This window comes from Colletes latitarsis, chromosome 11, assembly GCF_051014445.1.
Source record: "Colletes latitarsis isolate SP2378_abdomen chromosome 11, iyColLati1, whole genome shotgun sequence".
NCBI lineage: Eukaryota > Metazoa > Arthropoda > Insecta > Hymenoptera > Colletidae > Colletes > Colletes latitarsis.
In genome coordinates, this window is record NC_135144.1 from 5,317,387 (window position 1) to 5,334,971 (window position 17,585).

Sequence of the window (17,585 nt, forward strand, 5' to 3'; positions counted from 1 at the left end):
TTGATTTTCGTCATATTTTGGCCTTTAGAATCAGCCATTAAAATTTTTCATAATGGTGGCCGAACACCCTATATACATTGTATCGATAACGACCGGTGTCAAGTTACTCTCGACACGCTCGATGTTCGAAGTAACTTAGCTTCTAAGAATTGTTGAGGATAACTCTAGTCACTTATGTGGGCAAAAATCCGGTCAGTTATATGAGCACTATTGTACTACATCTTCAATGGGATAAAGCAACATGAAACTGATTGTGGGATAATATCGGTTCGTTAAAAAGTATATTAAAACGTATTAATCGGTACGTTGAATAAATATAAAAAAAATACTTAAAACATTTTTGAATATTGATTTTCTGCTTACTTCTTGTTTTATTGCACTTTTATTTAACCCTTTGTTTTGTTTCGGTATACGGTCGAACCAGAGCTTGTTTATAAAGAAGTTACAGACTGTTCCTTTTACGATTCGATATCGGCGGTTGATCAAGAAATCTTAGATAAACGAAAACACGCTGGTATCTATAAACCACCGCTTGCCTTTTATTTGCGAGGATTTCTAAGTGGAAGCGTCTCACCCACCAACGGCGCTTCGTATATTTTATATGTCGATACAAGCACACTATTTTCGTATAATCAGATAATGGACGACCGATGGGAGAGCGAGGTGATCGAGTACGGTGCTATCAACATCACTGGTTTTCGCATCGTGGACGCTACTCGACCGTACGTCAAAGACTTCCTGGCCGCCTGGCATCGCCTCGACCCGGCAACGTCCGAAGGAGCTGGTCGCGAATCAATTTCCGTACGTATGTCCCGCGTGAACCGTTTTCTCTCGTCGTTTTCGGAATCATTGGATATTCTCAGATTTGGAACTTGGAAAGCTTGCGTCACACATTTTTCCAATTCCTATTCAATATTTTTCAATATTTGCAAGTGACAGTTCTTCTTCGTCGATAATTTCTGTTTTACCGACAAGGAGATTGTCAGTACTGATCGTCGCCAATTTGTATAAAATATTGCAGGTTTGTAGGCTTATATCTATAGCAATCGTAACTGTAATTATGTCCGTAGATAGCCGGCCCGTTATGGAAAAAATAAGTATAAAATTCTAAACAATTTTAACTGTGACTAACATTTTAATTCATATTCAAATCTTGTGAAGCTATGAAATTGTTTCAAGAAATCGTTACGTGATCTTTGAACGATTAAAAAAATTGTTTGAAACATTGCTACTCGAGTATACTTGAGATTTTTTAAATTTTATACTTATTTTGTTCGTAACTGACTTGTCACCTACGGTTATAATTTCGGTCACGGTTATTGTACACGTGGGCCTGTAACTTGCTGTTGAGCGCTCGGGTACAATGTGTTGCACCGCTGTGGAGCTCTTCTCGCACGTTTGCTGATATTCAAGTTGTTGAGTGTGTTGTGGACTTTTCCACGGTGAACATCCTCAGGCGCCTGGCGGGGGACCGGGAACTCTGGTGAACCAGTACAGAGTTCTCCGTCGCGCCGTACCTTTTCAGGCCCCTACCGGTGGGAGGCACTCCTCCTATCACAGTCCCACTCAATCGCAGGCACCTGGTCACCACTTACACACACATTCACACTGGCAACACATTCATACCGGTGTTTGGTCCGTGGGAGCTTTCGCTCCGACCTCCGCAATACCATGCGAGGATGCGGTCACCAGCCTTTTCAGGTTGATGACCTCATTCCCACATCCCATCCCAGCGGCTACCCCTATCCGCCATCTGGGGACGCGTCACGTAGGGGTTCACCTCCCCTGCCGCCTGGACAACCAAACGAGTACGTGGGAGTGTGTTGTGGACTGTATATCCGTGGACTCTCTTTCGTTCGTTGTGCGATATCCCGTGGTGTTGTTCGTACAAGGTTTTGTACTTGTATGTAAAGTGTCGCGACTTGTATGCTAGTGTAAGAAGCCAGCCGCAGCCAATCAGAACTTTTTTCGTTCAGAATTTGGTGTGCTGGTACTTACTGCATTTTGCGCTCGAGAGGGTGGACCGTGCGTCCCAGGTATCGGGAAAAACCCTGGCCCGACGATCAATTATTGTCTTCCCTTATTCGTGAGCTTCGAGGGATACAGCTGGCGCTGCCCTGCTCTGCTGTACTGAGGCTATGTGCCTATCCCAGCGGTGTTGGGTGCGTTTTCATCACTACCAAGTTTACGAGTCCTGGAACTGCTAGCCCTCTCAATGACTTGCCATATCATCGAAGTAGGGTAGCCAACGACCCCCTTCTTGACTCCAAGCCATTACTGCACTATAAGGACTTTTATTCTAGAGTCTTATTTTATCCTGAAACCATGGATTCCTGTCCCACGACTGTACTCGACCCATATTTGCTTAGCCAGAGCCTCGTTAGCCAGCAACGCCATTGCCCAGCATCCACCGCTTGGAGGAGAGGTTGACTCATGCTGGGGGGAGAGCACAATACTTCCCCTACAACTGTGGACACCTGGTCCAACTGTCAGTACCAGGTCGCGTAGTCGCTCGAACGGGCCCTTTATGACGGCCATTGTAATGTAAACGCTATTGTAAATGAGACGGCATGTTTCGCGACTCAACAGTTGCAAAGTTTCATTAAAATCGACAAGAATCGGTACTGACGTACCTCTTGCGAGTTCTTCGACGAAATTTTCTCTTTTCTGCGATACTCACCGACAAGATATTATGCCCCGACCTACCTATTAGTGTCTGTCACCTTGTGTAGTCATCCCTCGAAGGAAACATCCACTCGAGCTCCGTGCAGACCGTCGAGCACCATCCAACGCTCCAATTTTCCACCTTAAGCGTGTCAGTCTACTCCGGTTTCCTGTCTGTTTTCGGGTACCTGGCGTGGACTGTGCGCTAACGCTGTTTAGAGTCGAGGCCTGAAGGGAAAATCAAACTGAGGTCTGTAATCCAACTCGCGTAGATACCTGTCAAACTCGAAGACGCAGTAAACGGGGAGCTCAACGACGAGCGTTTTTCTCTTGTACCGTCGTACTTATCTAGGTCTTTCTCTGTTCCTTTAGGTATGCTCTAAAACTAATAGCTGGAGAGTTATAATACTTTAAAGTTTACTCGTTAGAATGTTTGTAAACACGAGTTTACGTCTAATATCAATCGGTGTAAGATTAATTTCACTGCTTCTTTACAAGTAGTGAAAATAATGAAATTTTTTTTGCAAAAACGAGTCGAAAATGTGGAATAAAATTTTGTATTAACACCTTTCGTTATCGAAAAAACTAATTTTGAAAATCTATAAAATATGGCTCACACAACTAATTGTGAATCCCCAGGCACTGTATTTTGTAAATAAATTATCCTTGGAAAGTATAGTATCTTGATTTAAGGAACCATTCTAATCGATCAGAATCTATACTGAAATTTGTTGTATTCAGACTTACAAAATAATGTTGACAATCTATCGTGAATTGTAAATTTTTATATAACGAAATTAATTAGAATATTGTTGCATATACGAGTAAGACAGTTATTTTATAATTATTAAAAAGTTAGCCAAAATGGTGTAACGTTACTTTTTACAAAACTCTGATGAAGGTTTACAGTTGGTCATGTGCACTACTTTTCAAATTCAGGATAACGGAAGGTTTTCCAATAACATTTTATTCTACATTTTCGACTTGTTTTTCCATGAACAAACATCTATTTCCTGGTTGTGTTACGATTACAAACCGTATAACCAAACTCGCAAAAATGAAAATAAAAAATTTAAAGATAAAAACAATGATTTTAATTAATTTTTAATAAAATCGAACATTAGATATCTTTAACCATCCGATTATTAAAATAGTTATCCTATATAAATCTATTTATATTATTTAATGTGCGCGAAAATACAAGCAAATATTTTATTTCGAGATTTTTGTATAATTTAAAAAACGGAAGATTAGAGATTCCATTAAGAATAACATCCGAATCATACCGCCACCCGATCCGGGTCCGACACAGAGAATCGCCGAGTAGATCGACAGGCCAAACTGCACGACGGATGCAGCAATTATCGTGATTGATCCACGGACAATTTCCGTGGACGATTCTCCAACTTTGGCCACGTGCCCGACGTGCTCCTGTCCCCGTGAATCTGCGTGCGTCCTGAAGCTGCGATAAATAGTTTGCTCGGTTCCACCACGCGAGTCAGCTTAACCGCGCTTCCCGGAAGTGTCGTCGGGGAAACTTCGCTTCGTTTTCGTTGCAATTGCGCGTGGCCGCGTACGCCGCATAATTTCAATTGTTACGACAATTACGAACGACGCTCGAGTACGAGTAACTTGAAAACCAACTAACTTTCGCGCGCTACTCCCTTTTTGTCCCTCCCTTGCGCCGATAGGACTCGTTACGCTCCGCAACTTCTGCTCCCTTACTCGTTGAAGCAAGTCCTCGACGCACGAGACCTCGATTCGATTAACGACCGTGCAGCATTCCCGCTCTGCAATTAATTCACTTCCGCGCGTTACTTCCCGATCAATCGATTACTTTTGTTTGTCACTTTGAGATCGCGCGGACCCGGATTATTGGCTATTAACAATCTCGTTACTCGCGAAACAATTATTTCCACTGAATAACAAGTAGCCAAACTTGCGCATATGTTGGAGGACAACGAATCTAGGACAACGAATCTAAATGAATGAATGTTTTGTGTGTGTGTGATGAAGGAACGCGGAGTGACGACAAAATTTATCGATCTGTGATATTGCGTTTTTGTTTCTCATACATATTTTGTTCATTCATTTCCAGTTTGTTTTCATTTGTACCATACAGAAATTATGTGTTTATTACACTTTATATATTACTGCTTATGTTATAAACCGCTGTTGTTATATTATTAGTAAATAAAGTTCAATAGCATATAATAAATAAAAGACGAAATTTATGGCTTCAAACGAACTTCTGTTACGTTTTGATCGTGCAGTTTGGGAAATGGCCCTGCCTTAGACGCCATGACAGTCAATGGTCAGTTGAGGAGCGTATACAAGGTGTTCAGTCATCTCTGGGAAAATTTTTATGAGACAAAAATCAAGAATTCATCTTATTTTGGCCTCTAGAATCTTCCATTAAAATTTTTCCCAGGGGTGACCGAACACCCAATATAGGAACGAATAAACGGTCGAGCGCTAGCAAGAGAGCAGTCCCTCTGATGACGTGTAAGGGAAGTGACGCCACAGACATGACAAAACAGGAATTGAAACCAAATTTTTTATATAGTGATACTAGGTGAGAAAAAGAAAAAACTTTACAGAGATATAGAGAAAATTGGTAAGAGAAATATTTACATATGAACGGGATGAGTAGGGAAGCATAATTAATTATAATTGTATATTTAAGGTGGGTGACAATAAATTCAGTGCTTTTAAACTTGTCACCAATGAGAAATTTATGAACTAATAATTAAAATAACAAAATTAGTGGAAGATTTGTAGAGGGAATGAGCATCTTTTTATAGCGTTTCAAATTAAGATTACAATATGCTGGTAAATATTTCACGTATCGATCGATTTTACTTTATACTTGGTCCATACGGTCTGCGATCTCAATTAAAAAAATTCGTAAAGAAAAATTTCGTTATTGCTTTTTGAAGCGGAATGTATCGATCTGACCAGGAATGTAGTATTTATATTCCTCTTTTAATAAAAATATCTACAATGTGAAACGGGTTGCGTTAAAATAGAGTAATATATTTAATTACATATTCGAAAAGACCTAGTCGTAATTTGTTCGATTCTCAAACTGTACTTCTCGTCAAGAATTATAAGGAATTTGTTTAAAAAATTCTTTAGTATCTCTCACAAAATTGTTAAGGCAGCAGTAAAAACTAAGAATGAATTGAGAATGGTTTCATCGATAATGAAATTTGTTCATTATTACTTGATATGTAGCTATAATTCGATTCTTTCATAAAGCCTATTTTGTCAGTGACTGTTTATTAATTTATTTCTCGTGTACAATATCGTCTCAGTATATACGAGACAACCTGAGTAAACTTTACTTGCGTAAATGCCACTTTTTTCTTACTCTATTTCTGAGTAACTTGTTGATGCTGTGAGTATGACTTATAACTAGATGGAAATCAGTCTCGCGCGGATTTAGCGCTCTAAAACACTCCGTTCCATGGGAAACGCTTCGGAGTGACGTGCAGTTTGTCCGCTAAAACAATTTTTTTTTCGTCCAAGATGTTTTCTTTTCCGGCTGATGCCCAGTAAATAAAACTTTGGAGGCTCTAAGGTCCACAATTTTCTTCCTAAAGATTTTTCTATTAGAGACTACACCGCTAATTAGTGGGTGGACTGTTATCCGCCGTGTTTGCTAGTGAGGGGTCTGGGGGGTAAAATAACAAACCCGACAATCTACCCCACAATTATTAATGTTTTTATTCGCGAGTGTGGGGGTAACACGTAGCCACACGTAGGTTAATGTTATAACGATACTGAACTATGAACACGTCTTTAACCCCTTGACTTACGATTTAATTTCAAATAATTTTTCAAACGTATACTATTTAATTTTATTTACATTTGTTCATACAAAGAATGGTCACGAAAAATACAGAGTTGTTTTACGAATACCTCGTGAATGTAAAAATGTGTTGATTTTAATTTATAAGACTTGACGACGAGTGAGTGGCCTCATAATTGTGAAACTTGACATCAAGAACTTATGACGAATCAGACACGTCATTGTATGGCAAGGGGTTAACAGACTGGGCTCGTCTTTACCAGACTAAACGTCTTTTGCGGACTGAGCATCTTTCTTAAAACCTCCCTTCAATATACATATACACTTCCTTACCCTAATAGTAAAGGGAGAGAAAAAGAGATAGGACAGAAAGTCGGAGAAACGAAACTGGAAAATACTTAACGGATCGGGGTGGTCCGACGCCCAGACCAAACCTTGAAGGAAAACAGGCGCTTCGTACGGCTCTGGTCGCCAAATGTTTAACAGAACGACTAGGTTCGCACGAGACCCTGGGAAAATGGAAAAATAGAACGCTTAAAACTATTCATACCCTGGCAAGGGCGTAGCGACTATACAATGGCCGCTACAATAGTTATCCCTGGATCTTCGTTACTTCAGAAACAAATTCTTGATATTATGAATATATTTGATTTAATATTATATACTACTTCAGTATCATTATTGTAATATATTTCTTTTTTATTAATATATCCCTGACAATAGACCTACAGTTACTCCTACTCGTATTAGTACACTATTACGGTGATTCACTATAAATGAAAATAAACTTGTTTCTTATGAATTCTTTCCATTTATTTATTACACGAAGTAGTTTTTTTTTAATATTAACAGGCAAGTGCCCAATTATAAAATTGATACAGAAGTATAATATAAACAATGTACACTAATAATAATATACTAACAATATGCGGCGGTATTCCCAGACGGTCACCACCCATCCTAAATCACTGTACTTGACCGCGTCCAACGCCGTTTAACTTCGGAAATTGAACGAGAACCGGTGTTTTCAACGTGCAATGACCGGTGATAAGTTTTCTTTTTAATTTGTTGATTTTAATTTAACGCTTTTAACATTTCAATGTTTTAATGTTTCCCATTTAATGTATGTATGAAAAAATGTACTTATACTAATTTCAACAACAATTCAATTTTTTCATTTGTAATAACCATTATCGTGTAGAATAAGAGTGGGAGTAACTATTGTATACAGGGTGTTCGACCACCCCTGGAAAATTTTAATGGGAGATTCTAGAAGCCAAAATAAAAGGAAAATCAAGAATATCAATTTCTGGATTGGGTCTTCATTAAAAAGTTATTGAAAAATTAAATTAAAAAATTTCAAATTGTTCTGGAAAAATTATTTTTGGTTGTGGGGGTCAATTACAATCATTTTTGGTAAATACACATATCCCCGAAATCCTACCCAGTTTTGAGAAAAAAAATTGTTACCAAAAATATAATGTCTGATCATAAATGAATTATTCTCCTGAAAATTCACATATTTCTAATCGCTCTGAAAAAATTGTTTTTGGTTGCAGGGGTAAATTATAATCATTTTTGGTGAATAGACATACCCCCGAAATCCTACGCACTTTCGAGAAAAAAATTCCTAAACGAAAATATAATCTGTGTTCAGAAATGTTTCCCCGAAATTTCATGCAAATGTTTAAAATATCATAACTTCTCAACGGATTGGAGGATTTTAATGTTTCGAAAGGCAAACAACGCGTAGTTTCGTGAAGAATATGTAGAAATTCCAAGAATAATCGAAAAGTTGATCCTTGACCTCGCAAAATGAGGAAAACCCTACAAAAATGGTACAACTTTCAAACAGCCATAACTCCTACAATAGTAAATATATTTCAATGAAACTTTTTTCTGAATTAAAGTTCATGGGTACGTACAAATAAGTATTAGACAACTTTTCTATAGGGCGCCAATCAAAATTATTAAAAATCAAAAACGAATTTTTAAGAAAAATCGACAGGGGGTGTTAAATTTTTCGACAAAATTAAAAAATTTCAAATCGTTGTAAAAAAAATTTTTTTTGGCTGCAGGGGTAAATTATAATCATGTTTGGTCAATAGACATATTTCCGAAATCCTACCCACTTTCAAGAAAAAAATTCCTAAACGAAAATATAATCTGTGTTCAGAAATGTTTCCCCGAAATTTCATGCAAATGTTTAAAATATCATAACTTCTCAACGGATTGGAGGATTTTAATGTTTCGAAAGACAAACAACGCGTATTTTCGTGAAGAATATGTAGAAATTCCAAGAATAATCGAAAAGTCGATCCTTGACCTCGCAAAATGAGGAAACCCCCACAAAAATGGTACAACTTTCAAACAGCCATAACTCCTACAATAGTAAATATGTTTCAGTGAAACTTTTTTCTGAATTAAAATTCATAGGCACGTACAAATAAGTATTAGACAACTTTTCTATAGGGCGCCAATCAAAATTATTAAAAATAAAAAACAAATTTTTAAGAAAAATCGACAGGGGGTACTAAATTTTTCGACAAAATTCAAAAATTTCAAATCGTTGTAAAAAAAATTGATTTTGGTTGCAGGGGTAAATTATAATCATGTTTGGTCAATAGACATATTCCCAAAATCCTACCCACTTTCAAGAAAAAAATTCAGTACGATCGGAACTTTAAACGTCAATAACTTTTTAACGAAACCTCCATCGACAAATTGGTATTCTTGATTTTCGTCCTATTTTGGCCTTTAGAATCTCCCATTAAAATTTTTCCTAGGACTGACCGAACACCCTCTATATGGTTGAAAAGAAATGAGTTAAAAGTTTATGAGAATAATTTGTGAGAAATCATTTAAGTGTTTTCGTGCTCCAAAGTTTCAGGCTTCCACCCTGATATCGCAGAACAACTTTACAAGTTATGGAAAGTGATACAATTTAATTCGATTGTCGTTACTTGAAAAACACCACGAGCTGCACGTTCTTGTTTGTTTGTTGTCACATCGAAACGAAAATTATCGCGATCGTTGGTGAGATTCTAATACTCATCCGACAATCTTCCTCGCATTAGGCACAAGCGGCGCTGATGTACGACGCCGTATTTGTTCTCGTTGAGGCATTCAACAAGTTTCTGAGGAAAAAACCGGACAGGAGCAACGTGAGGAGGACTGGAGTTGCTAGCATCAGTCAGATTACGAATGGCACCCGGTCGCTGGATTGCAATAATAGCCATGGATGGGTGACACCGTTCGAGTACGGCGACAAAATTTCCAAGCAACTAAGAAAGGTGAGTGAATTCGAAACCTAAGTATGTTACTATTGAACAAAAATATTAACATTACAGTCTAATAAATATTACAGTAGTGGGGCTGAGGCAATAGAGAGATATTTGATTCGGATGTAATAACGTCCCAGAGCTTTTATTTCAATTGTGCCGCTACTTTACTGCGAGTAGGAACTCGAAGATTTTCGTAGGAGGACAGAAAAGGAAAGGAGGAGGCGCGTTTCGTCGGGGCCTGCTAGCGGACTGATCAGTAAGGCTTCCTAGCAGGCCCTGCCTTGGACGACTGGGATATTGGGAAATCGGTCGAGGATTGTATACATATACAGAGTGTCTCAGTATCGGTGGTACAAACGGGAAGGAGGTGATTGTACATGAAAAAACAAATCGAAAATAAAAAATAAAATTTTTTCGTTTGAAGTTTCGTTGTCGAGAAAATCAACCGTGAATATTTTCAAGATTTAAATGAAAATAAGGCATGTAATTAATTTATTAAACTAACTTAATTAATATAAAAATTGTTAAAAATTGCTCATTGTGCTGTATACACAACTGTACTTTCTGAATTATATTTGTATGAGCATACACTCTAGTTGTTCAAATACCAAATGATTCACACTTTTAATTTGAGGAAGGCTTAAAATATTCTTCTTATACACTTTTGTTTTAACATGACACCATAGATAAAAATCAAGAAGTATCAAATCTGGAGACCATGATTAGTCAAAACCAAAGATAATAACATACTAACAATAAGACAACAAATAAAATTATGATACATGCTCAGGAAGTTTTGTCAACACGAGTGTATAAAAGTGCAGAAAACACAGTAAAAGTCTGCATTGAGATCTATCTGACATAATTAAATGTACACATACTCAGTGAATATTCAAAATCAATTTTTTCAACAACAAAGCCTCAAATGAATAAATTTTATTCTCTAATGTTGATTTATTTTTTCATGTAGAATAACGCCCTTCTTGGTTGTACCATTGATGCTGGGACACCCTGTATAGCCACCGAGACACAATTTTTTCCTGTAATTGCAGACTTACACGCAGCTAACATTTTACTTTGTTTAATTTTATTTCTAGACAGCATACTGAAAATAGAAAATTTATTTTTATTACAGTATATAGATGTGACTTTTCTATTTGAGCACCACTGTTCTAAATAAAAATTTCAAAGTCAGTGTATGCTAATTCGTTGTCGGTAATTCCCTTATAAGAGGAAGAACACGTTATTATTTCATTGTCATCGGAATTCTCGATGAATATGTTTCTAAAACTCTTTGATATTCGTCACTATTCATTCTTATAATGATAAAAGAAATTAAGAGCTTTTCCGATGTACTAAAAACTCCCAACACCATTACACTGCTTCCGCCAATATAATACGTAGCAAAAAAACTTTTTCTTTTCGAATATGTTCTCAATATGAATGAAGACCATTTAGTCCATCTAAATTAAATTTTTTTTCGTCGATCCCGATGATCTAAAACATCGTAAATGCAAATTGAAATTTAAAGAAAAGATAGGCAACAAATATGCAGATACGATAAAGGTGTAGCGTATTCCAATTCATACTCATGTCTTCACGAACAAATATTAAACGCTGAATTTTATGTATTTCTTTTAAGCACGGTACTTTTCTCATTTTTACCCGTTTAATTATTGAACTTTCCTATAAAACTCTTCGAACTGTGCAGTATAAAATAATTAAATTTATCTCTCGTTTTATCTCATTGCTGAATTTTGTCGAATTGGATACTATATTCACTATTTGGTGTGTGGTTCATAAAGTTAATTTTTATGAACGACTACTACATTTTTTTAATATCATATTTAACGTGTTAATGAGACATAAAGAACGGTTCAGTTCTCTCGCAACATGTCTTAGCACTTATCTGATCCTTTTCGAACTTTGTTAATTTTTCCCCTTTAAGCATTTTTAAATTATTTTGATATCAGAGGAAATTATTCGAGTTTTATAAGAATAAATGACAGACTCTAAAGTTGCGAAGCTAACAATGTCGTCAGACTTTTCTCAATTATTTACTACGATATAACAATAACAGTCCACTTCAAGCGAGTTCAAAACAAGTGATCTATCCTATATCTAGCTTCTTTTATTTTTTTAAATAAATTAAACAATTAGTTCAGATTTCAATAAAATTTTTCGAAGACTAAAGAAGTTACAATTGCGTTTACGAGGGAATATAGAATTTGATGAAAAACTCATTAAACAGCATAAAAATGAGAATTTTTCAACTTTTCATCATAATGGAGGATTAAGTAATTATTGGAAACAATTTTCATTGTAAGTAGTTTATAAATACATGATTTTTTATAATTCAACTTGTACTTTTGTCCATCCTGCAAACAGCATTTTTTCAAAAAGGTTAACAAGTCATTCTTTATGTAAATATTGTAAAATTTTTTCTCATAGTTTTATTTTTCGTGTATTTTTACATAATACTGCAAAAGGAAGCAACAATAGTTCTAAATATCACAATTAGCGAGACAAAAATGAAGTAAACATATAATATTGGCTAGCAGTAGAGAAGTGGACAAAAATATATTTCTATATTCTCTATGTTTAAAATAAGAAAATTTATGTTTTATATATCCCACATGGTACGTGCTATCTACAGAATGAGTATTAAAATTTCAAATTGGAAGGACATATTACGCAGAAATTAGAAAAAAAGTGTATACACGAGAAAATTATAAGACAATTGATGTATTTGCGATTCTTATAATTTTTGTCGGTAACTACTGGGAGTCGATACAACAGTGAAAACCTACCATTTATTTACAATATAATTGCATTTATTTAAAAGAAATTTAGGCAATGGATCATAGAAAATTGTTAGATAAAAGCATAGTGGATCGAATAATAATGTTGTGATCAAAAAATTATAGGATTGACAAAATTGCATACATATTAAACAGAAATCATTATACTATACAGGTTGTTCGGCCACCCCTGGGAAAAATTTTAATGGGGGATTCTAGAGACCAAAATAAGACGAAAATCAGGAATACCAATTTGTTGATGGAGGCTTCGTTAAAAAGTTATTAACAATTAAATTCAAAAACTTCAAATCGTTTTGGAAAAATTATTTTCAGTTGCGGGGGTCAATTACAATCATTTTTGGTGAATACACATACCACCGAAGTCCTATCCACTTTCGAGAAAAAAAATCGGGTATGTGGTGAAATTTTTCGGCAAAAAAAAAATTTTTCAAATCATTCTAAAAAAATTATTTTCGGTTGCGGGGGTCAATTGCAATCATTTTTGGTCATTGCACATACCCCCGAAATCCTACGCACTTTTAAGAGAAAAATTCCTTACCGAAAATCTAATTAGGTGCCTTTTTTCGACGGAAAAAAAAACTTCAAATCGTTTTGAAAAATTTATTTTCGGTTACGGGGGTCAATTACAATCATTTTTGGTGAATAGACGTACCCCCGAAATCTTGCGCATTTTCGAGAAAAAAATTCAGTACGGACGGAACTTTAAACGTTAATAACTTTTTAACAAAGCCTCCATCAACAAATTGGTATTCCTGATTTTCGTCTTATTTTGGCCTCTAGAATCCCCTATTAAAATTTTTCCCAGGGATGGCCGAACACCCTGTATGTTCTAACAAATCCAAAAGCCATGAAAATACTGAAAGAAGTGGGAAATCTCGTACCAAAACTAAGAATTTTGTAAATTGCTTCGAATTTTAGGAGAACTAGGAGACAAATTACTGAGAAATCTTAAGTGCAAATAAGTTTAAGAAACGTCCGTCGTATCTTAGAAAATGGTATCTGGTTATAGAAACAAGGATTGACAGAATTAGTTTAAATATTGAATGGAAAAATAAATTTCTGTCGAATTATCAGAGCATCTTTTTTAGAGGAGCCATTAAACAAGAAGCTATAGCAACCATAGTTTGTAATATTTTTGAATGAAGAAAGTACTGTACATACTTATAAGATAAATACACATACCTGTAAAATCTCGATGCAAAATAGTTTATCTTTCGTATATTTAACATTAGGTTTACGGAATACGTCAATTTGACGCAGTAAGATTCTAAACCTAACGTTACAGAACTTATAAATATTATTTGTTAGCAATTTATGTTGGATTTAATTGACGTAATGATATAAATATACACTCTAATTAAAAGAAAAATTGCATTTTAATCTAACTGTTAACACAGCGAATTACAATAAAAATATGCGCAACGAGTGTCCGTAAACCTAGTGTTAAAAAAAAGCAATAGTTCTAGCTATTGCAATAAACGAGCCAAAAATGAAGTGAACTCATAATATTGGCCAAGAGTGTAGTTGCGATATCATTAGACAAACTACGTGGAGTTAATATTTCACGGGTTAACTCCAATGTTGTTGATACCACGAGGATGATGATTCATCCTGAAATTATCGAAGCGCGGGAAGAGGTGCAGAAATACTCAATACGTTTCGAATACCGTGGCGACCGAAATTGCCAGGGACCCCTTCCAACGTCTCCCTGCTCCTGACAGTAATTGGCGGTTATTCCGACTCTAACGGAATTCCTGCGTCTACGTCAGATCGTTCTTCTACGTTCACCAGTTCATGTACATACGTGTATGTACGGCAACAGTCACACCGGAAGTCCTCCTCCCCTTTTCCACTCTTCGACGGCTTGTTGCGCGACAAAATCAAACACGGAAACCTGCCAATAGCAGGGAAATCGTTAGCAACGGGAGACGCAAATTCTTTTCAGTAGGGAAAACACGAATAAGTAACGAAAGAAGCGTTGAGACGAGCGATATTCGAGGACATCGGGCAAACTTTAACAAGGTTTCCAAATTTGCTATGTTAAACTCATTATAAAGTGCATGTCACCATTATTGAGCGCATCAGTGTTGGGGTTGTGTTTGGTTCACTCTAAACAATTCTAAACAACTCATTATTATTTCAACACATTTATTTCTATTTTAACAATGAACGTACATAGGTGTATTTCTACACGAGTTCCCTCACAACGCCATTACACACTACCGGCCACTCTACCACGGGATTCCCCCTCATATTCCCCGTTCCAACGCTACCAACTACAAACAGTAAAAATAATTACACAATAAGAACATTATTTGCTTAAAATAACTTTTTACTAATGTACAATTATATCTAAAAAAGTATGTAACCTCATACTCGTTCGAGTCTGCACTTTTATAACTAAATTAGTTTGCGTTAATTAATGTTAAGTAAATGTAACATTTTGGCAGATAGAAAGGTTATTTAAGGTACATTATAGTACAGTTTAGCAAATCCATCGTGAATACAATTTTATTAAAATTGAATGATATTGGAAACATACTTTTCCAATGATAAAGTGATTCGAAATTACCCTAACGGCTTCCTTCAAACAATCAAATTCTGGACAAATATTGAATTTAAAAATCTAATAAAATAAATCTAAAAAAATATTAAATTTTTATAACTGATGTTTTTTATATTTTATTACCAGGTCGAAATCGAGGGATTGACGGGGGAAATTCGCTTTAACGACGACGGTCGAAGACACAATTACACCCTTCATGTCGTCGAAATGACAGTTAACAGCGCCATGGTGAAAGTAAATATTTTTCCCCGCTACTAATTTGCCACATATTTCTTTGACTTTACACTTCTATTTTCCTAAAATATACGCTTCCAGGTTTTACAATATCTTAGCAAACACGGAGATAAACTGCACCATTAAAAAATTCATGATCTCCTTTAATGGCAACTATTAATCAAATATACAAAACAGGATAAAAATTTAAAATATCTTTCAGTCTTTATAACTATAGAACACTTTTATACGTACATATATACTTTTTCTATTGAAAATTCTACTCCTTCATGTTAGAAAAACATTCCATATGTACGATACGAAGTAAAAGAAATGATACGTCGTAAACGTTCTTTGGAAGAGCACGAAAAGTTTTTACAGTGCTCTATTCGAAGGCAACTCGAAGTATCGAGTTCAATCGATTTATTTATTTATAGAAGGTTAAAAAGAAGAGAACTAGCAGGATACGATATATGCCAGAGCCTTAGTAATGAATTAATAATGGTGATGTTCGTCTCTCGTGGTAAAACTGCAGATAACGTAGGTATCGGTGACACTAATGTTCTAAAAAATAAGTCGAATTTATCGACATACATCAGTTTGAAGTTCTAGATGTAAATACTCCCGAAAGTATAATATCTATAATTCATAATTTTTCTTCGAAGGTTGCAGAATGGACGGACGAGGCTGGATTTCAAGGGGTAGCAGCGAAATACATTCGACTTCGACCGCACTCGGAAATCGAGGAGAACAAAACTTACATTGTCACCACGATCGTGGTAAGAAATTGCTCCGCAAATTAATGTAACGCTTAATGCAGTAAATACGCATATTCTTGCGGCACGAAATTAACGAGTCTTCGCGTTCCTCGATGCAGGAGGAGCCGTACATCATGAAGAAGAAATCAGACACTGGAGAAACGCTTGTGGGCAACGATAGCTACGAGGGTTATTGCAAAGATCTTGCTGATCTCATAGCGAAGAAACTGGGAATAACGTGTAAGTCTTCTACAATATTTTATTAAGTTAATTCTATCGACCGATATTCTATTAAAATTCATGCTAGAATGGACAAACATTCTCATAGTGACACTGCTATTTTTTATTAAAAACAACTTACAAGGGAACATCGCAAACTGATACACTCCGATTTTGATGAAACTTTGCATAAATATTTATTAGACCTATCTAAAGTTCGTGCCCGTTTTGCACTTTGAGGGAGATATCAACCCTTTTATTCCAACTGCCCTTTCTATGTACGTGCTTATAAGTCGTAAACAACGAAAGATATAAAAAAATAGTTGAAATAAAAGTTATACCGTTTCTTAAGGTCTATAAAGCTGCATGTAAATTTTGTTGAAAAAATCATTTTTTTGCAAAATTAAATTCCCCCCTCCCCCTATTTTTCGAAAAACTTTCGCTTTTTCTAATCGAAAAAAGCGTCTATTTACAGTGGATTCAGCGATGTATTATAATACATAATTATTTTAATTATTCCTTTGGAATTCGCAATTTAAATATTGTTATCTTTCTGTATTGACTGTTGATTCGACCTATACCTGCGACGTTGATACGACCTTTGATAAGTACCATTTCTCCGTTCGTTTTACATGACATTTACATAATTGTAAGATCAATTTCGTCATCATACGATAAAGTACATTTATTTTGTAGACTTTCTACAATATACAGAGTATTTCCCATCCAGTAGTATAATTAAAAAGGCGGTTAATGTAGATACAAAAATACGCTGAAAATATAGAATAATAGTGTTTGACATAGTTACACTCTCATTCACCCATACTGTGTTCATCAAATCAACACCTATACATCGCTTATTCTGACTTTAATTGTTACTGTAATATAATATTACACCCCTGGGAAAAATTTTAATGAGAGATTCTAGATGCCAAAATAAGACGAAAATGAAGAATATCATTTTCTTGACTGAGGCTTCATTAAAAAGTTATTAAAAAATTAAATTAAAAAATTATTTTTGGTTGCGGGGCTTAATTACAATCATTTTTGGTGAATACACATCTCCCTGAAATCCTACGCACTTTCGAGCAAAAAATTCTTTACCGAAAATCTAATGTGAAGCCAGAAATGCTTCCCTGAAATTTCATGCGAATCTTTAAAACATCATAACTACTGAACGGATTGGAGGATTTTAATTTTTCAAAATGTAAACAACGCGTATTTTAGTGGAGAATATGTAGAAAT

General features: G+C 35.6%; 1 protein-coding gene across 3 annotated transcripts in view; it reads left to right on the forward strand.

Annotated features, from left to right (window-relative positions):
* Positions 1 to 17,585, forward strand: part of Glurib (Glutamate receptor IB) — a 999,595-nt gene that overhangs the window by 640,603 nt on the left and 341,407 nt on the right. For all 3 annotated transcript variants that reach the window (XR_013080681.1, XM_076777661.1, XM_076777660.1), the window contains exons 7-11: positions 637 to 801; positions 9,556 to 9,771; positions 15,277 to 15,384; positions 16,029 to 16,142; positions 16,241 to 16,361. Coding sequence is in view for 2 of the 3 variants with exons in the window: in XM_076777661.1 (XP_076633776.1) it covers positions 637 to 801; positions 9,556 to 9,771; positions 15,277 to 15,384; positions 16,029 to 16,142; positions 16,241 to 16,361 (724 nt within the window). In the remaining variant the exon portion in view is untranslated. The remainder of the gene's footprint in view (positions 1 to 636; positions 802 to 9,555; positions 9,772 to 15,276; positions 15,385 to 16,028; positions 16,143 to 16,240; positions 16,362 to 17,585) is intronic.